The 22128-nt window shown below is 38.1% G+C and overlaps 1 protein-coding gene across 7 annotated transcripts in view; it reads left to right on the plus strand.

Annotated features, from left to right (window-relative positions):
- The window catches only part of dnm1l (dynamin 1-like), a 67717-nt gene extending 47739 nt beyond the window's left edge, over positions 1-19978 (plus strand). For 5 of the 7 annotated variants that reach the window (XM_043709251.1, XM_043709252.1, XM_043709256.1 and 2 more), the window contains 6 exons: positions 440-496; positions 3549-3626; positions 5713-5892; positions 6814-6923; positions 8111-8270; positions 14454-19978. In XM_043709251.1, coding sequence (XP_043565186.1) covers positions 440-496; positions 3549-3626; positions 5713-5892; positions 6814-6923; positions 8111-8270; positions 14454-14510 — 642 coding nt within the window. In that variant the 3' untranslated portion in view covers positions 14511-19978. The remainder of the gene's footprint in view (positions 1-439; positions 497-3548; positions 3627-5712; positions 5893-6813; positions 6924-8110; positions 8271-14453) is intronic. The other 2 variants (XM_043709253.1, XM_043709254.1) reach the window with 1 other exon arrangement.
- The last annotated feature ends 2150 nt before the right edge of the window (positions 19979-22128 follow it).

A 22128-nucleotide genomic window follows, 5' to 3' on the forward strand; every position in this document is an offset into this window, starting at 1 on the left:
ACCTCTTTCCACCTATCACATTTCCGACGCCCCTCCCCCAAGTCCCTCCTCCCTACCTTTTATCTTAGCCTGCTGGACAAACTTTCCTCATTCCTGAAGAAGGGCTTATGCCCGAAACGTCGATTCTCCTGTTCCCTGGATGCTGCCTGACCTGCTGCGCTTTTCCAGCAACACATTTCCAGCTCCCAATTGTTTACCCAGTGGATAAGGGGACCTGGAGAGGTGCCAATTCTAAGCCATTATTATGCAATGGCTGGAAGTTGTTCCATCAAAGCTCTGAAAGACATCTGGAAGAATATTGTGCACTAGTTTCTAAAGTTGGTGTGTTTTTCTTGTAAAAATTTCATAACTTCACCCATAAATGAAAAAAAATCTGATTTTAATTTTTAAAAAATCTGACTTCTATATTTACTGAATTTGAGAGTTTCATTTTTTTCAGGAGCAAAGACGTAACCGCTTAGCAAGGGAGCTGGGCTCTGGTCTGCCTCGAGACAAGGTGAGGTTTGAGGGAAGGTAAAGTCAGCGGCATATTGTGTTGATATATAATGTCGTACATTACGAGTTAATAAAACACAGGTTTAAACTCTACTGTACATGACAAATTGTTCATTTATGGTTGACAATTGGCAAATCAAATTGGAAAACTAAATGCTATTTATTCCCCCGTTCTTGGCATCTGCTTAAGTAATTGTTAACAGTGACATAGTATCAATCTTAGCAAGCAATTACATAGGCTCCAAAAGCAACTGAGAAGGATATGACATTACTTAATGGATAGCGTGGGAAGTGAAGGGAACTGTTTTCTCTTTTTTTTAATTATAGCTAACCCAAACCATGATTTTTACAAGGGCAGGTGGTGGTATACTGGTAAGGTCGCTGGAGTAGTGATTAAGAACCTCAGGCTTATGTTCTAAGGTGATGGGCAGATGATGAGTAATTCAATAAATACCTGGAATAAGAAGCTATCTTAATGGTGAAAATGTCTCCAAGTTGATTGTTTTATGTGACAATCTGGTTCGGTTTGCTGTTTATGTACATTAATGACTTGAATGTGAATGTAGAAGGTAAAATTAGCCAGTTTGCAGATGACAGAAAAATTGGTTGTTGGTATTGAGGAAGATGGTATGAAAATGCAAACTGATTTAAGGTGTAGGTTTGCTCGCTGAGCTGTAGGTTTGATATCCAGACGTTTCATTACCTGACTAGGTAACATCATCAGTGGCGACCTCCAAGTGAAGCGAAGCTGTTGTCTCCTGCTTTCTATTTATATCTTTCTCCTGGATGGGGTTCCTGGGGTTTGTGGTGATGTCATTTCCTGTTCGTTTTCTGAGGGGTTGATAGATGGCAAATAGATCTATGTGTTTGTTTATAGCTTTGTGATTGGAGTGCCAGGCCTCTAGGAATTCTCTGGCATGTCTTTGCTTAGCCTGTCCCAGGATAGATGTGTTGTCCCAGTCGAAATGGTGGGTTTTTTTTCATCCGTGTGTAGGGCTACGAGGGAGAGAGGGTAGTGTCTTTTTGTGGCTAACTTTCTTCCTGTTTGTCCTACGTAGTGTTTGTGGCAGTCCTTGCATGGAATTTTGTAGATGACGTTGGTTTTGTCAAACAAAAACTAACAAACTTAAAAGACACAGTACAACCCATGGACAAAACCAACGTCATTTACAAAATTCCGTGCACGGACTGTCACAAACACTACGTAGAACAAACAGGAAGAAAGATAGCCACCAGGATACACGAACACCAGCTAGCCACAAAAAGACACGACCCTCTCTCCCTCGTAGCCCTACACACAGATGAAAACAACCCACCATTTCGACTGGGACAACACATCTATCCTGGGACAGGCTAAGCAAAGACATGCCAGAGAATTCCTAGAGGCCTGGCACTCCAACCACAACACCATAAACAAACACATAGATCTAGATGCCATCTATCAACCCTTCAGAAAACGAACAGGAAATGACATCACCACAAACCCCAGGAACCCCATCCAGGAGAAAGATATAAATAGAAAGCAGGAGACAACAGCTTCGCTTCACTTGGAGGTCGCCACTGATGATGTTACCTAGCCAGGTAATGAAACGTCTGGATATCAAACCTACAGCTCAGCGAGCAAACCTACACCCTAAACCTCAACCTGAGCTACAAATCTTGCACGTACAAACTGATATTCATCAGCTGGTAAATTGGGCAGAGCAATGGCAGATGGAATTTAATCCTGATAAATGTCAGGTGTTGCATTTTGGAGATGTTTAAGGGAATGTTATACACAATGGATAGTAGGTCGTGGGGATACTGAAGAACGAAAGAACCTTGGTGTACAAGTCCATAGATCCCTGAAGGTATTAGCACAGGCAGACAGGATGGTGAAGCAGGCGTATCGGATGCTTGCCTATATTGGTCAGGGTCTGGAATATAAGAGCAAGGAAGTCATATTGCAAATTTATAAAATATTGGTTAGGCCACAGACGAGATACCTAATGTAGTTCTGGTGGCCAGACTATCAGAAGGGCATGCTGACACTGGAGAGGGTGCAGAAGAGATTCATCAGGATGCCTCAGTTATGAGAAGAGGCTGGATAGCCTGGGTTTGCTTTTCCTGGAGGTGGGGTTAGGTGTGGGGGAAGACGCAGGAGGGATCTGATTGAGGTATACAAAATTGAGAGGAATAAACCGGGTGGATCATGAGAATCCTATCCCCAAGATAGATGTGTCTAAGACTAGAGGGCATAGGTTTAAGGTGAGGAGGGAGAGGTTGAGAAGGGATCTGAGGTAACTTTTTTTTCTCATCCAGAGAGGGTGGTAGAAATTCAGAATGTACAGCTTGAGAGAGTAGTGCTTCTCTCAACATTTAAAAAACATCTGGGCAAGCACTTAAAATGCCAAGGCTTAGTCAGATATGGACCGAGTGCAGGTAAATGGGTTAATATAATTTGGTGTTTGTTAGACATGGTGAGCCAAAGGGCCTGTCTCTATGCTGTGTGACTCCATGACACTCTATGACTCTAGTAATGCAAAGTGATCCCAATCACATGATTTCAATTCCTGCATTGGCTGAGGTTACCATGAAGGATTCTCCTCTGCCTTTCCTCTTGCCTGCGGTGTGGTGACCCTTGGGTTAAACCATTACCAGTTGTGTCTCTAATGAAAGAGCAGCACTACGGTCTGGTAGGACTATGGCAAACTTACCTTGGAAAATCTGCTATTTGCTATGGTCTATATGTGATCCCTGTGACCCATAATGTGTTCTCTGGGCAGTACTGATGAGCAATAAATGCAATGTCCACACCTTATGAGTGAATATTAAAAAAAATTAAGGCATACTTGTTAGGCTGAAAGTATTGAATTTCTTTCCAACTATCCACGAGATCAATTAATTTGGCATCATTTACTCAATAAATTAGATCTGAAAAGAAGGAAGACTTATAACTTTGTGAATTTGGTAAGTGTTTTCTTTACAGCTATGCCTCTGTTTTAAAGAAATCTACAGTAGTTATTGTACTTGCCTTTCAACATTTTGTTTTTGCTTCTCTTTACTTGCTACAGTCTTCTAAAGCTCCCAGTACTGTGTCTGCCCCTCCCCAGGAGACGTCTGTTGTTGCTTCTGCTGAGTTTGAGGGAAAGGTTGGTCACCTATCTGCTGCATACTTTGTTGTGGCTTTACATTTTAATGTAAATCAAAAGTGGCTCTAATTCATTCTTCTTGTGGAAAATACTTTCCAACTGCCATGGCACCGACATAAATTTTACTGTCTTGACAGTTTTGTGAAAGCAAGTTATTAGTCAGTATCCTTCTACAAATGAACATTAATGAACAATTTAGGAAATAGCTAACGCTGAGTACTACTACAAATGAAATCATGAAATATAAATTCAATGTAGTGAAAGGAACACATCACTGATATCAAAATTTTTTGTTCACATACAGACAAATCAGCACTGGTATTGGTAGATTATGGAAGACAAATCTCATTAGAAAACATTTGATATCTGTGATGAATGGCCACCTTCATCTGTATCTATTGTGCTTTTGGATGATAAAAAAAATGAAGCTTCAACTGACAGATCGAAGATAGACAGCTGCAGCACAAACAAATTTGGCTTATGCTGATTGAGAATGTTTTAATCTGAATGCTTTAAAGACAGGATTAAGTTTTAGATTCACAAGACATTTACTGATCTTAATGCCTGTATTTTCTAACTCTCATCTCACACCATGAATTCATTCATCAGAGCTGAAAATGTGTTGCTGGAAAAGCGCAGCAGGTCAGGCAGCATCCAGGGAACAGGAGAATCGACGTTTCGGGCATAAGCCCTTCTTCAGGCTTATGCCCGAAACGTCGATTTTCCTGTTCCCTGGATGCTGCCTGACCTGCTGCGCTTTTCCAGCAACACATTTTCAGCTCTGATCTCCAGCATCTGCAGACCTCACTTTCTCCTCATTCATTCATCGTAGTATCTTGTCAGATTTGCTGTCAGCAATGATTTTGTTTTATTCATTCACAGGATATGGGTATCATTGGCTGGGCCAGCATTTATTGCCCATCCTCCTAATTGCCCAGAGAGATGTTAAGGGCCAACCAAGTTGCTGAAGTCACTTGTAGGCCAGATCAGGTAACAACATTAGTGAACCAGATGGGTCTTTCTGGAAAATCTATAATGGCTTTATGATCATTGTTAAATTCTTAATTCTAGATTTTTCTTGAATTTAATGACAGGATTCAAACCCTTGTCCCTAGAACATTACCTCAGTATCTGAATTCATAGTCTAGCAATAATACGAATAGGCTATCATCTTCCCATAAGATAGAAACAGGGGAGGAGATGGCCTAAAGTCAGATTGCTAGTCTATTAATTCACAGATCCAGGTCATGTTCTGAGAATCTGGGTTCACGTTCTGCCATGGCAGATGGTGGAATTTCAATTCAATACAAAAATAAACTTGAATTGTTGATTGTTGGAAAACCCCATCTGGTTTACTAATGACCTTTAGAAAAGGAAACTGCCGTCCTTCCTTGGTCTGGCTTACATGTGATTTCATATCCACAGCAATATGGTTGACTCTTAATTGCCCTCTGGGTACTTGGGGATGGGCAATTAATGTTGACCCAGCCAGTGGCAACCACATCTTGTGAATGAATAAAAAAAATTATGGCTTCTCCTTAAGGGCAGCATTATTAAACAAAAGTCTCAATAGGGAGATTAGAAGAACAATGTTTTGTTGTTGTTACATGTCACACTGATATGTAATGAGCCCCCCTTTTATAATGCATTTCATCACCACCTATAGAAATGATGGGCAAATTTATAGCACTACACTTCTGCAATAATAGTGAGAACAGTGAAATGCATTGACAAAAGAAAACTTGAATGGAATTTAGTACAAAATACAGTGCACACTGACTGAAAGCTAACTGGTTCGGTTTGAAACAGAGTTCTGGCAAACGATATTGAAACTTGACAACAAAGTATGTTGTGTTGGAGGAACTGCTTTGTTTCACAAACATCTCTGTATGTTTCATAGGTTCTGCTGTCTGGTAATAGGTTCAGGTGTCACAGTTCTCAATGATTGTGTATGTGCAACTATCCTAAATACTCCTGTAAACTTCCAGAAATACTTCAATCCTCTAAATACCTATAAGTTAAAGAGCCTGAATGCATTGAGTGATAACTTTATTATAGCTGTTGATACCTCTCTTACCCTCTCCAGGTTTCAGGGAAAGAAGTTCAAATACAGAATGGAAATCCAGATAGTGTATCAACTGGCAACTGGAGAGGAATGTTGAAACCATCTACTGCAAAGCCAGAAGAAGGATCTTCTGAAGAAAAACCTAAACATCCAGGTCCTGGGAGTCCGCATAGGGGACCATCAGTAAATTTCCTTGATGTGGTAGGCTGTAGTTCCTTTTCCTCTTACTCTCTGTTCCTTGGAACTGATCATGAGCCTGCAGTAGTGGGTATAGCTTGAGGGGCCCCATTTCACATCAAGCATAGCTAACTAGGGGTGTCCCCTGCTCTTTCTGCCATCCATACAAAACTGAACAGAGTTGTAGGTTGATAATCAACCTATTTGGCGTTGCATTGAAAATGCACCTTCTACTGCCATCAAAGCCCTGGAATGGGATCTGGCTGGGGTACTATCAATGGAGCCACATGACCTCCCTTTGATAAGTTGACCATGTGTATTCATTTTTAAAATACAAATATTTCTCTATTATTTTACTTTTGTTCAACTTTCATTTGTCATTTCATCTTAGTCAGATCTCTGTGCAACATCTCTTGTCTATGTAGAGGCAGAATACAATTTTGATGATTATTTGGTTTTGGTAAAAGTATACTTCTTTAGAAACACAATTGACAGGAGGCTTAAAAATTATCAGTGGAAATTGATATTGATTATAAGTTTTAAACATTAAAAGCAGCTGTATTAATTCCAACACTTTATTGGGAAAAAGAATGGATTTATCTCAGTCATCACTAATTTGTTTCCATGTGCCAGTGGATGGTACACACAGAAAGTTAATTTGCTTTACTGTGCTCTAGTGATGTATGGGGATTCCCGATTTACAAATGCTCGTACTTATGAACGCAATCCCGCGCATACAAATATTTCCTGCACTTATGAATAGCTACTTTACATTGTCCTGCATTGTGTTCTCACTTGTGTGCAAATCAACTTGCAAATGGACTTCATATTGAAACCCATTTGCCATCCAGGGACTAGTATACAATGGAAGCAAATATTTCCATTCTTATTTAACATCTGTAACATTGTTTAAAGCAGTAATTGAAAAGGATGTCATTTTTACAGCGTGTTCCTGTCTCACGTAAACTTTCAGCACGGGAGCAACGAGATTGTGAAGTTATTGAACGACTCATCAAATCCTACTTCCTTATTGTGAGAAAAAATATCCAGGACAGGTACGTTTCTAATAAGACAGTGTTCTTGCGGACAGTTCATGATGTACAGCGCAAAGCAGTTCATGACGTACAGTACAAAGGTTCTTTACAATAGTTCATTAATGTAGTGGAATGACTTTAGATCATCTTTTTGCCTGTTTCTGTAAATTTCTGGCAATTGTTTATATTTTCAGTAACAGCACACTTCACATTAATGTTCCCTGCGGGAAGATTTTTATTCCTTGATTTGGATATAATATAACCTCCAGTCCCTTCATTAGGTGGCCATTCTGTATGTGTAATCTTAGGTCTAGTCAGGCTGATATATTGGAGAGGTCATAATATCCAAATATATGTACCTTCAGGATTTTCGTAATAATGATCTGTAATAAGAATCCAGAGATGCTTAGCATCTTTGGAATGCTGTACATTCAATTGCTGTTCAATCATTGAGCATGTTGAAGACAGAAATCGCTGTATTTCTGGAGACTAATGACATCAAGGATATGGAAATAGTGTGGGAAGGTGCCATTGAGTCGGATGATCAGCCACAGTAGATAGGCAGAGATGGCTCAATGGACTGACGGACCCACTCCGTTGCCTGTGTTCCAAGACAAATCATAGTACCCATCTGTTAATCTGAATGCAAACAGGTGATTGAACAAGGACCATATCCAACTATCCCACAAATTACTTCCAACGTTAGGCTTTTTAATGAAATATTTGTATGTATATTTATTGTTCATTTATTCCTTCCTAATTAGTTTTTGGTACAGGATAACTTATTTCATAAACCATCTTGTTTTTAATTTTGTATAGATTAAGTTTGGATAAGCTGTAAAGTTGATGGCCCGATGGATCCCTTTTGAAGTGTCTGCATCCTATTCCTATATTCCTGTGTTCATTCATTGTTGCATGGAAATAGATTGAAGTCAGTTTTTCATTACTCCTGCGGAATTTTTATCACAGCGTAGCATTATTAAAGACTTGGAAGTTGCTATATTGTAAACATTTTGAATACTAGCTCCTTCTGATTTCCAAGTATGTATTGAGAGTAGTAATCATCTCTCGCTTTACTAGAGAATTGAAAATTTTTCAATGGAGTTAAAAGAAGTGGAACTATTTAGTTCTATATTTCCATGTAACTTGTCAACAAATATGTGCTATCAAGGGAAGCATATCAATTAAGTTCTTCTGCCATTATTTAGTGTGCCAAAGGCTGTGATGAATTTCCTAGTCAATTATGTGAAGGATAATCTTCAAAGTGAATTGGTTGGTCAACTCTACAAATCAATGCTGCTGGAAGATCTTCTTACAGAATCAGAGGATATGGCCCAACGCAGGAAGGAGGCTGCAGACATGCTAAAGGTACTATTTGTATAATTTATAAATATCAGAAAATGGAGTATTTCATAAGTGAGTTTTATTGAATTGTTCTCGTCATTTCTTAGTTGGTGATATGGAGAGCTGCGGATGCTGGAGGTCAGAGTAGATAAAGAGTGGAGCTGGAAAAAGGATAGCAGGTCAAACAGCATTAGGGGAGGAGGGGAGTCGACATTTTAGCTTGAAAGCTGCTGTGCTTTTTCAAGCTCCATTCTTTATCCACTTTTTTGTCATTTGCTAACCCTGTTATCCTTGGCGAGAACAGGAACTATGTCGATTTATGTGCAAGTTGTGTTTCCTTCAACTTAAGACAAATAAACTGCTCTGTGGTGCCTTCCTATATAACAGGCTGAAGTTGGAGACTCATTCAAGGGAGTGTATGTGTATCAATGTTTACCTCCTAGAATAACAAATCTTACCTTTTATGCACTGCATAACTGTACAGTTCTATGCAATGCATTGTCATTATCATTTCATAGAATCACACAAATGTTATAACCAAGACAGAGTCTATTTGGTCGAATTGTATCAATGCTGGCTTCCTGCAAGAACTACTCACCTGGCTCCATTCCCTCAACTTTCCCCCAGCTGTGCAATTTTTTTCTTGGGTAATTTTTCAATTCTTTTTTGAAGGTTTTGACTGAGTTGGCCTCCGCCACACGTACAAACTGTGCGTTCCAAATTCTAACCTCTCATTAAAGTTCTCCTCATGTTGCTATACTTCTTTTACCAGTCACCTTAAACTACTGAACTTTGGTTCTGTATCTTGCCTGTGTCTAACTCCCAATGATTTAGATTTGCTCTATCAAATCTCCTCCAAATTTCTCCTCCAGTTTCTCTAATCTGTCTAGATAACTGCAATTCCTTATCTCCTGGATTTGTTCTTGTAAATCTTTGGGCTTTGTTCCTTATTGCAAATGTATTGGAGTATTAGAGAAGGGAAGTCTTACTGCAATTGTACAAGGTGCTGCTGAGACCACATCTAGAGTATTGTCAGCAGTTTAGGTCCACTTGTTTAAACGAATTTCACGAGAGGCAGCTCAGAGAAAGCTCACTATGATCCCTGGTATAGAGGGATTGTCTTATGAGCAAAGATTAAGCAGGTTGGGACTCTACTCATTGGAGTTTAGAAGAATAAGAGGTGATCTCATAGAAACATATAGGCTTCTTAACGGGCTTGACAGGGTAAATGTTGAGAGGATATTTCCCCTCATGGGAGAGTCTAGGACCAGAGGACATAGTCTCAGTATAAAGGAGCACCAATTTAAGGAGGGATTTATTCTGAGTTCCGAGTCTTTGGAACTCCTTGCCAGAGCTGTGGCTCAGAGTCCTTGCGTATATTTAAGGCTGAGATAGATTTTTGATCAGTAGTGGAATCAAGGATTGCACAGGCAAGTGGACGTGAAGAACGTTAGAGCAATCATGATCCTATTGAATGATGAAGCAGGCCCAAAAGGCTAAACAACCTACTTCTGACCTATTTTTTAATGGTCATATGGTTTTATGACTTTTTTTTACTGCATTCTTTCTTATGCCTTCATACCTTGCCTAAAATGTGGTTTCCTAAATTGGTCATAAAACTTCAGTCGACGCTGAACAGTATTTTATAAAGTTTAAGCATAATTTCTTGCATTTGTGCGCACTATATTTAGGTCCCTCTGTACCTGCACCCACCCCCTTAAAATAGTAGCCTTTATTTTATATTACCTTTCCTCATTCTGTTGACCAAAATGAAGCACTTTTCACTTCTCTAGATTATGTGTTAACTGGTATTTCCACCAGCTTATCTGTGTCCTTTGGCACTGATTTCCTTACAGTTCCAAATGATTCCAAGTTTGATCATCTGTAAACTTTGAAATTGTGCCTATAAATCCAAATCTATCTGATTCATTTATGTTGGGAAAAGCAGGTGTCCTACACTGTAACTTGGGAAACCCCACTCAATATATCACCAGCCAAAAATCAACCATTCAATATGTTGTCTGTTCCATGTCACTGAGCCAAATTTCTATCCATGCTGCTATGTCTTTTTTTATAAACTGGCAAATATTTTATGTCACAGTTTAACAAATGCCTTTTGGAAGTCTGTGTACACATCAATTGTTTTGCCCTCATCAACCTCTGTATAATCATCAAAAAGCTCAAGCAAGTTAAATCAGTCTCACTAAATCTGTGCTGACTGTCCTTAATGAAACCATATTTTCCTCAGTAACGGTGACGTTATCATTTCTAAAAGCATCTCCAAGATCAAACTAACCTGTGGTTGTTGGGTTATCCTGGATCTCTCCTTGTCTGAGGATGTAAGATTTGCAGTTCTCCAGTCCTCTGGTACCACTCTGCTCAGGCATTGGCCGTAATAAAATTTTCACTGACAGTTCCTTGGATGCATCTTTCTGGTTTGGTGACATTTTATCTATTGTGTACTGCCAGCCTGTCTAATATCAGAAATCATTTTATCAACAAATTCCTTGCTGCTATCTTAAATCCTCTTTTAAGTCCATTATAAGACCCACTGATTCTTCACCATTTTAAAATATCGATAATTAAACACTGTTGGATTTACTTTTATGGTAGCTGTCAGTCTATTCCAGTCTATTCTCTTTTCTTTGCACAGTTCACACATCCAGGTAGATGCACATTAACACTAAAGTAGACCTTATTGCATTTCCTCCTACTCTGATCTCAACAAATGTCTTTTAATTTGTTATTGTACTGGTATCTATTTCTTCCAGTTCTGTGCTCGTCTTGGATTTTCTTTATACTGCCTCATTAGGTCCACACCAACCAACCCACTCTCCACTCCCAGCACATTCCCTTGCTGCCACAAGAGGTGTAAAATCTGCACCCTCACCTCTGTCCAAGGCCCCAAAGGAACTTTTCACATCCGGTAGAGATTTTCCTACACATCCAAACACCTCATCTCAACTGTGTCAGTTGGTCTCGATGTGGTCTCCTCTACATCGAGGAAGTAGGATGCCAACTCAAGGAACATTTCAGGGAACATCTCTGGGACACGTGCACCAAACAACCCCACCGCCCTGTGACCGACCACTTAAATTCCCCCTCCCACTCTGCCAATGACATGCAAGTCCTGGGCTGCCGTCTCCACCAAATCCAGTCCACTTGATGACTGGAGGAAGAACGCTTCATCTTCCAACTTGGGACCCTTTCAACCACATGGCATCAACGTTAACTTCACTCGTTTCTAAATCTCCCCCCCACCTCATCCCAGATCTAACCCTCCAACTCAGCACCGCCCTCTTGAACTGTCCTACCTGTCCATCTTCCTTCCCAGATATCCGCTCCACCCTCCACTCTGACCTATTACTATCGCCCCTCCATCTGCGTCTACCTATTGCCTTCCCAGTTACCCCCACCCTCACCTTCCTATTTATCTCTCTCTCGCTCCCTCCTCCAGCTCCCCTGCGCTCTCTAACATTCCTGATGAAGGGCCTATGCCGAAACATTGACTCTCCTGCTCCTCAGATGCTGTCTGACCTGCGGTGCCTTTCCAGTGCCATACTTTCGACTTTGGTCCCCATAACCCTGTCAAGGAGAGGGATGGGACTGCGGTCCTATCCACTGTGCTAGAAATCCAGACACCAGGAATGATGTTATGAGAATATGGATTTGAAATCCTCCGACTGCAGTTGGAGAATTTAAAATTTTCATTTAATAAATCTGGAATGAAGAGTTTCTCAGTAATAGGGCCATAAAATTACCCTTTAGGGAAGGAAATCTGCCATCCTTACCAGGTCTTCCTGCATGTAATTCCAGACCCACCAGCAGTGTGGTTGATCTGTCCTCTGAAATGGCTTGGCAAGCCACTTAGTTTGAGGGCATTTAAAGATAGGGAACAAATGCTGGCTTTACCAACAACATCCACATCCCATGTAAGAACTGTTATAAAATCCTCCCCAGCATTGTAGGCAGTGAAGAAGGTTTTCTAAGATTACAGAGGGATCTTGATCAAATGGGTCAATGGGCTGAAAAATGGCAGATGGATCTCGAGCTGGATAAATGAAAGTTACTGCATTGTGGTGCAACAAACAAGGGTAAGGCTTACACAATTAATAGGGCCTTGGGTAGTGTTGTAGAACAAAGACACCTAGGGTGCAGGTACGCAATCTGTTGAAGTTTGCATCACATATAGATAGGGTGGTTAAAAAGGCATTTGGCACGATTGCCTTCATTGCTCAGTAGGGAAATCATGTTGAGGTTGTAGGGGACATTAGTGAGGCCTCTTCTGGAATACTGTGTCCAGTTCTGGTCACCAGTTATAGGAATGATATTATTGAGCTCGATAGAGAGTTCAGAAGAAATTTTCCAGGATGTTGGATATGAAAGGTTTCAGTTATAAAGAATGGCTGGATAGGCTGGGATTACTTTCATTGGTGTGTAGAAGGTTGAGAGACAACCTGACAGAAGTTTAAAAAACAATGAGAGGTAGAGACCGAGTTAATGGTAGTTGTCTTTTCCCTGGGATGGGGGATTTTAAGACGAAGGGGCACATTTTTAAGGTGAGAGGAGAGAGATTTAAAAAGACGAGGTAAGAATGAACTTCCTGAGAAAATGGTGGATGTGGATACAATTACAACATTTAAAAAACATTTGGATAGAAACACGAATAGAAAAGGTTTGGAGGGATATGGGCCAGGAGCAGACAGGCTGGACTAGTTTAGTTTGGGATGATGTTCGGCATAGATTGGTTGGACCAAAGGGTCTCTTTCTGTGCTATATGACTCCCTGTAACAGCACTGACACATTTCTCTGCAGGGATATAAATCCCTGTTATGATAAGGTGCAGTGTGCCAAGTCTATATAGGTCTTGCTACAATGTCCATGAGTCTACTGCCCTCTTTCCTAGATAGTCTCTCCAACCGTGTTTTCATTGCCTCTGTCTTATTTTTGTGAGGCCAGAAATGATCTTGAAATTATTATCTTAATTGCCAGTTTCCTCCCCAGTTTTCTAAACTCTACCTGCAAGATCACATCTCATTCAACTTATGTAACTAGTGCTTGTGTGGACCATGATCACTGGCAGTTCACACGTCCTTAGTGTGCTTTGCAGCCATATGGTGATATCCTTAATGCTCGCACCAGGGAGGTAAAATACCATGCTGGATTCACATCTCCACAGAAATGCCTGTTTGTTGCCCTGTTATTGAATCTCTGGTACTGTTGCTTTTTCAGTCTTCCAATTGTCATTACCCTGTAGCACTGAGCCAGCCATGCTGTCATGGATTTTGCTTCTGCTGTACTTCCCGGGAAGCCCTACAGTTTCATCAGTATTCAGAATGAAATACAAACAGGAGCTGCAGGAGATATTCAGCTGGTCTGGCAGTACTTGTAGAGAGAACGGTTTATGTTTCAAATCCAATATGACTCTGCTGGAACCACTTCAGATCCACAGATGTTGCCAGACTTGCTGAGTTTCTCCAGCACTTTTTGTTTGTATTTCAGACCTTCAATATCCACAGTACTTTTGCTTTTGTTCAGAATGCTATACTGGGTGGAAAGTAAGATGCTTTATTTATCTGGTCCACCATGATTGCCTGGCAAACATGTATTTTGTTTCTGCCTGCATACACTTATATTTGAGATGACCACATCTTGAAATGTGTTCCCTACAAAATTCTTAGCTTTGTGGATGCTCTACAGTGATGCCAACTACTGCTCAAGTTCAGAGACCCAAAGTTTGAGCTGCTGTGGCTATCTACACTGCTGTAAGTTTAGGAGTCCAAGACATGAGGAACATCTTGGCATTCCCATCTGGAGACGTTGTACACTCCAGCTCATTGGAGATTCCATGAGCTGCACTGTCTTCTGTTTATACTTGATGAATGGGTTAATCTAGTAATAAAGCTACTTATTGGCATTTTTACTGTTTATTTGTTAATGTGTGTTTATCAGGTAATAGTTGAGTTGATTGGTTATATAATTACAGCCTCAATCTATTTGGTGCTCTTCAAGCTATTTATCTGAGATGTGCTCTTTTATTGCTGGGAGAGAATTTAAGCCACAAGGGAAAAAAAGTTGTAACAATAATCAACTCACAGGTTTCCTGTGATGTTGCACTGAGATTTTTTTTTGTAAAAATTGGGCTCGCTCCAAATCCATTCCCTGCTTTCCATAAACTGACCTTAAATGATTTTTCTTCCCAAACAGGCCTTACAACGAGCTAGTCAGGTTATTGCAGAAATACGGGAAACACACCTGTGGTGAACCTGTTGGCAACACATCCTAGCCGTTACCTTGGATGGATGCATCATCTACTTGAATGCTGCTGAATTGAAAAGTGCACTGTTCATTTGCTTACTGTGTAAAAATGTATTTATGAACTTTCAGCTGTGGTACTGTGACGAAAACTACAGAAATTCAACATCGTAAATGTCAAGTCCTTAATGTAGTATTTCTTACTGAGCTTGTGTAATATTTGCTTCATAGTTCTGTGTGGTAGAAAGCACAATGTAAGTTTAAATTGGAAATAGAAATCTTTGGAATCACAAAATCCACTGATCTTGCCTCCATTCCAGCTTTTTGATCTCTCTGCAATGTTTGCTCATTACGTTGGCATTTAAGGATATTCAGTACATAAGAGTTTAAAAGAAATAATATTTTGCATTAGCCATTTTTGCCTATAAATCACGTGAAGTCACCACGTAATCTGCAGAAATGTTCCATTAGGTGTATGAGAGATCTTTTTACAGATTTCTAGGTGTCCATGTTGTCAAGAGCACATGGCCAAGGACCAAATATTTACATGTGAAAATTTCTTTCTGGTCTGCATAAGTTGCCACCTTTTGGATTTAGTAAATTCTAGTATAATTCTACCATGTAGTTCATGAAGCAGGCCAAATTATAACAAAAATGAAGACTTATGAATGAGTGAGAACTGTGCTGAGACAGTCAGCTGCACACTAAGGCTTGTCTGAGCAGGAGATGTTGAAAGCAAGTTAGCATGATTGACTGATTCTGAGAGGACAAAGTAGTAAGTGACAGGGAACCCTTCAGACCTAATGCAAGTGAATTTAGGCTGTTATATCCCTACTGGGCTGGGTGTGGATGTTGAAGCGGGGAACTTCTGTGACAATCATTTCTGAATGAATATGGTCATGATGTAAGAATTTATGCTTATAAATACATGAAAAGAAAAATTTGCTGTTCTATAGATCAGTGACGGTATCACAGAAGAACAAGAATTAGCTATACCCTTTTCCCAACTCAAATCAGAAATAATTACTCATACATTGTTTCTTTTATAGCTGGCTTCCAGACTTGAGCTCCCATTCTTAGATAATACAATACACTTGGTAGAAATGGCTATTTCATCTCTCAATTCTTTAGGCCTTCACTTACCACTTAGTGCTAAATGCATTTACATTACTAAGTGATAAATTTCTATTTAATATTTTGCAATTTGATTGAGGACTTTTGGGAAAAACTCCTTTGTTACAATTTTTTCCCGATTTCTTTCATTCTTCATCTTTTGAAAAAGAAATTGAAATAAATGTTAGGAGTCAAGAAATGACCAATTCCGTTCCAAGCACGAATAATGCTGGGATAGTTCCCAGCTTCTACTGGTTGTTAGAAAAACATAACTATTTGTGCTGTGTGCTGGACATGAGCACTTGCAGCAGTGTCAATTTGTTTAGGAGTACCCACGGGCTTGTTTTATCTCTTCTGTAGATAATCATTCTAAAAGAAACAACAAAAATGATGCAGAATGCTGACTAACACAATAGAAAAGGAAGAAACATGTATCAGCTCATCATGTTCCAGAATTGGATATAGCTGATTTCAATGGAATGACTTGGAGACTGCCCATAGTAAATGGGGAAAATCTGTTAATTGGTAAATGATTTTTTTTAAATCAAAGGCGTTCAAAAAAGAATTAAATGTGATATGGTTTATGTCGCTAAAGGGCAAAGGCTGTATTTACTATAAATGCCACAAAGAGGTAGGGGGACCACATAAAAATGCAAAACAGCTTCTGGTGCAGAGGAAATTCATAAAGAATAGCAAAGGGTGCCAAGATCAAAAGAGCTGCAAGCAGGAAATATAAAAAGAAACTTGCAATAGGATTTCAAAATTCGAGCAGAAAATTTCAATTTAGGTTCCTTAAATTGTGATATTGTAAGTTAAAATTTTAAAACGGCAGGTATGTTTGAAAAATTACTTTTCATTGGTATTTACAGTAAGGAAAGAGAAGAATATGTCACATAACCCAAAGCAACTAACCTGAAATGGGGATGCAGAATAATTGACATTTGCAAATAAATATAATGAAGAAGATAAAGCTTCAAAGAGGGACAGACTTGCAAGACCAAATAGTTTCCATACAAGGATTTCAAAGCAAGGTGAGAACTTGCAGATGCCTTATTTATAGTCTTCCAAAATACTCTTGAGGAACCACGACTTTAGTTTGGGAAGATTGTACATGTCACTCTCCAATAGGAGATGAGAGGCAAATGTAAAGAATTCTAGGACAGTTCACTTGATATCTAACAGCACCACATTTAACACCAGGAAATGACTAGGGTCTATAGTTTCGGATAGAGTGACTGCTTTGAAATTTTCAGCTGATCAGAGAGAGAGGGAACATAGATTTTTAAAGGATAGATCGTATCCAATGATCCACTTGGAACTGTTGGAAGAAGTGACTGATGTAATAGGAGAATGTTAATGCATGACATTTGAGAAGAATTTGATAAAAGTTTTTCATAAGAGTCCTTGAGGTAAAACTAAAGCTTATGAAATAGAAATTATTAACCTGATTGGGAAAGATGTTGAAATGTAGAAAATAGTGAATAAGAATAAAATGCAGATACTTTTTAATTGTTTCACCAGCAACTGTTAGAGCCTCAACTATTCACTATTTATTAATGTCCTAGATGCTAGAATAAAAAACTATACACCCAAATTTGCTGATTACACAACGCCAGGCAGAATTCTACATAGTGAGGATGAAACCATAAAGTTAGAAAAATATATTAATAGATTAAATGAATGGATAAAACTGTGGCAAATGGATTTCAATTTAACTAAATATGAGATCATTCACTGTGGATCTAAAAAGCAATATAACAGGGTACTTTCGAGATGGTGAATGTTAACAGTGAAGCTTCAAGGAGTTCCATACATAAAATTAATCAAAATGTGCTAAACAGTTGCAGGTAACAGGTAAAGAAAATATTTAAAAGAGCTATTATAATGCTGACCTCTACAAAACTGAAATATAACATTATTACTATTGGACTTGGAGTTCGGTGTAGATTTACTGGAATGAAATCCAGATTCCAAAGGTTAAATGCTGAAGAGAGATTACACAAAGTAAGGTTTATTCTCTGAAATTCTGAATTTCAAAGGTTGGTTTGATAATGTTTTCAGGATATTAAGGGGATCTGATACAATATATAGAGACTTTTTTGCTCGCTTGGAGGTACCCAAGAATATTAAAATATAGAACTATGTCTGTCAGGGGAGATGTTAGACAATACTTGCACACTCAGAAGTGTTAGAAATTTAGAACACTTCTAGCCAACGTTTGATGCTGGATTGATTGCTAATTTTAAATCTGAGAATTTTGTTAACCAAAGATATTTAAGGATATTGGACAATAGGTGGGTGTGTGGGATTGGGTCACAGATCAGCCATGATCTCATTGAGTGACATAAAAAGAGCTAACTTGTTTACACAATTCTATCTTCCTACGGTGAGGCTTTGCCTTGTTTGTATTATTGGTTTGAGCTGGGGGACCAGGCCAAGAGAATGGATAATCCAATGCTTAACTTCACAATGTATCGACTGAAACTATTTGTAAGGAGCAGATAGTTACAGAGAAACAAAAAAATCTGGTTAACTAAATACTTTCAAGAAGTAACAGTGGAGATGACATCTCATCTTAGAACAACAAGCAAATGAATGTCATAGTTAAACCTGATATTTTTATGAGGAAGAGGGCCAGAGAAATTTGACTGAGAGTCAACAGCTTTTATATTGCAAGGAGGAACTAAGACATAGCTCAAAAATGCTTTTAAACAAGATTCGAACCTGAAACAAAGCAAGATTTAAAATAAAATTAGAAATAAGATCCACTTACTGGTAAAATTGTCTCTATCTGAATTATGGGTCAAAAGTTTAACCTGGATGATCAGTTAAGCTTAGTGGCATGATTCATAGTTCCCTTTTTCTTGTGATTTACAGTTTGTATGTTTGATTCAGTTAATGGTGTTTGAATTAATGTGCAGTAGTCTGAAGCAAAGTTTCAGGTTGGTGAATAAATGTCTTATAATTCTGGTAAACATAATGTCAAAGATACAGGAAAATGAAATAGCAATTTGAAGTAACAAGCTGAACTTGAGACTAGAAAACTCAATTCATGTATTTCTAGAAATAAATATTGTTTGCAATTCAGTAGAGATGATATCTGACAGATTACTCCTATGTTTTACAAACAATTATAAGATTGTGATACACTTAAGTTGTGATGTGCCATTTTTATAATTCAGGAAAGTGCTGACTCAAAACATCCAGTGGTGAGAATTACGTTATATTCTTCCAGAAACACACCTTTTCTAACTGGAAATATGTTGGTCTTCAAGTGGCTGTTGAAGTGACAAAACCAGTCTTATTGTGTAATGGTTTTCTGGTGTCTTTATTTACTATGAGAGATGACTTGAAGCCAAATGGATGAAAATGAGAGTGTAAAACAATTTTTTTCTCGTTTCGCTGTTTTTCTCTGTAGTAGCATTATTTTCAAGAACATTGTTTTTCACAGAACAAGTGAATAGAATCATATATTTCAGTACCTAAAACCATGCCACAAAATAATTTGATTTATTGGACTACCATTGTAAAGTATGCAGTTTTGCCAAGATTGCAGCTGACTGAGAGTCGATACCTACACTAACATTAAGTCAGCACAGGTCAGGGATTGAAGCTGTCATCTGTCTGCCTGGACATATGACTTAATTATTTCAATGCTTGCAATTATATTTTAACACGTAGACTTAGAGGAACCACAGAGTCTACTAACATGGCCACAATATGAATATTACTTCCTTGAGTTAAAAATCTCACAACACCAGGTTATAGTCCAACAAGTTTATTTGGAAGTACAAGCTTTTGGAGTGCTGCTCCATCGTCAAGCACCTCCACATCATTACTTACTTATCTCAGTTACTCCATCGTCAGGCACCTCCACATCATTACTTACTTATCTCAGTTTTTGGCCACTGAATAAAATAATTGCATGAATTATGGCCTTTTTTATTGGTTCACTGTAGTATTTCCATCATTTCCATTTGTGAATGTAGTGTTTCCTTTTGCTTTTGATTGAATATATATTGGATGAAAAGTTTTTGTTCACTCATGTCAAGCATATATAATTTCATTCACCAAGGTATGTGTGCAGTAAGTTGTATATCCCCCTTACAGTGGGCTATTTACTATTGGATAGCCTTATATCTCATGGTTAACTATAAGTTTAAAGTATAAATCCTGCATCCTGTATGTTTGAATCATGTACGAATCCCTTGCATTTGAAACATACTAATGTGCAGTTTGTTTTTTGTATGTCACGTGCACCCAACTACCTCTACAGTCATTGTCCATTTCTGATAATTTCACTTGATTTTCATCTTTTAAGACACACAAACTCAATAAAATTGAATTAGCATTGGTAAAGATTACTATTGAGTATGACATCTTGGACTTGAAAAGCTGTTGTTGAGTAAATTGTTGCTCATCAGGTTTTAATTCACTTGCACTATTTTCATAACATCTGGATTTGAAAACTCCAAACTATACATGTTATTAAGAAAAGTCTTGTATTGAAATGAGTATAATATTATACTCTTTGCCAAGGTAACTTAATGATAATTCAAACTTTACAATTACTAAATTAATTATTGTTCTACTAATTGTATTGGTTAATTCAATGTAAACAAATTTAAATTATCAGGGGTAAACTTAGTACTAAAATGGAATATGTGTTTTAATAGCTTAATATAGTTGGCTTCTTAATGCTAATTTGTTTAACAGATTCATTAATTATATGATGATTAGAAATCCTACTCAAATCACAAATGTAAATGCACAACTTGCTGAACAATTACTTGCCAACCACAATCATTCAATAACTAATCAAAATTTGCTTTTTATATATTCTAGTCTGTATTTACGTATATATACATATATATGTGTGTATGTATGTGTATAATCAAGTATGTAATACAACATATAATGCAGAGTAGTGCTAGGAGGACAGAGGTTGGTCAAGACAAAATTGTGTGACTCCAATAAATGAATTGGTGATGGGAATTTGGAGTGTAAATTCATTGGTAAGTAGTGGGCGAATAGTGTGTTATCTGAATTTTAGTTTTCCTACTTTAAAACAAAAGACATGTGGTTTAAAGGCTTGTATATTTTTGAGATGGAGCTGCATGGAAACCTAAAAGGGAAACTGACTTTTCCAGTTTCTAAGGAAATTAAGACTGAAATTGAAATTGGAAACCAATATATGTGGGGAGACTGAAACTAGCTGAAACCATATAAAAGGACAGTTCCATCAGAGCACAAATGATTACAGTCACAGTGATGCAGTACAGATAGACTGGAGAAGGCTGAGGCTAGCTTCAGAAGTTGGTTATAGGCAAATGTGGAAATATTGCAATTATTTCTATTACTTGAAGATAATATTAGTTGATCTATAGCATTCAAACCATCATAAGGCGAAGAATTATTGGTAAAGACTGCTTTTGAAACGTAGAATTTTAGAAATCCCTACAGCATGGAAGCAGACCATTTTGTCCATCAGGTCCACACTGACCCTCTGAAAAGTATCCTATCCTGGTAACCCTGCATTTCCAATTGCCAATCCACCTAACCTGTTCATCCTTGGACTGTGGATGGAAACCCATGCAGACACGGAGAATGTGCGAACTCCAGATGGCCACTTGAGGGTGGAATGAGGTGGAATGCGCTATGAGGCAGCAATGCTTACTACTGAGTCACCGTGCTGCCCTTGGTTCAGCATTATCAGTTGGGAAGATGATAAATGTAGAAGAGTTGAAATTCTTTGTGAGAAAGGCCGAGTTTTGAAGGGATTCATTACGGAGGTTGATATGCTGAGTGAACTACTGGCCAAATTTGAAAGATTAATTGTATCTGCTAGTTAATTTGTAACATTATGATTTTCTAATATTGGCTTGTTAATTATTGTTTAATTTATGTTGATAGTGGTTATTATTTGCTTTATTTGACTCCAGTAAAAATGTGTTGGTTTTAAACCATGGAATTTTGTGGCTTCATTTTTTCAGTAAACAACTGGAATTTTTGAATGCTTGCTTTTAAAATTGTACTGATTTCCATCCAGATTATCTTAAAAGAAAAAAAAGGTTGTATCAAAATGGCTTATTATATAGTTATTAACTAGACTTAAAGGATAAATTTAGGTTGACATAGAACATACAGCATAGAAACAGGCTTTTTGGCCTGACCAGTTCATGCTAGTATTTCTCCACCCATTTTTCTATCTATAATTATAATTCTGTTTCCTTCTATCTTATTGTTTGTCTAGTTTCCCATTAAGTGAAGCAGTGTTATTTGTTGAACATTCTCATCATTCTGGATAACATATTGGATGCTACCATTCAAGGATCCAAAATTGCATGAAAGAAACATCTGACATATATAAGTAACCAAATAACTAATAGAAATAAGAGAATGCTAAATTAAAAAAAAGACATAAAATAAAACTTTTTAAGTAAAACAGGCAGTTGAGACCTATTGCTGATAAATTCCTGTATCATTGTAATTAGATATTTTTATTAGATCTTCA

This window comes from Chiloscyllium plagiosum, chromosome 19 (assembly GCF_004010195.1).
Source record: "Chiloscyllium plagiosum isolate BGI_BamShark_2017 chromosome 19, ASM401019v2, whole genome shotgun sequence".
In the NCBI taxonomy this organism is placed as follows: domain Eukaryota; kingdom Metazoa; phylum Chordata; class Chondrichthyes; order Orectolobiformes; family Hemiscylliidae; genus Chiloscyllium; species Chiloscyllium plagiosum.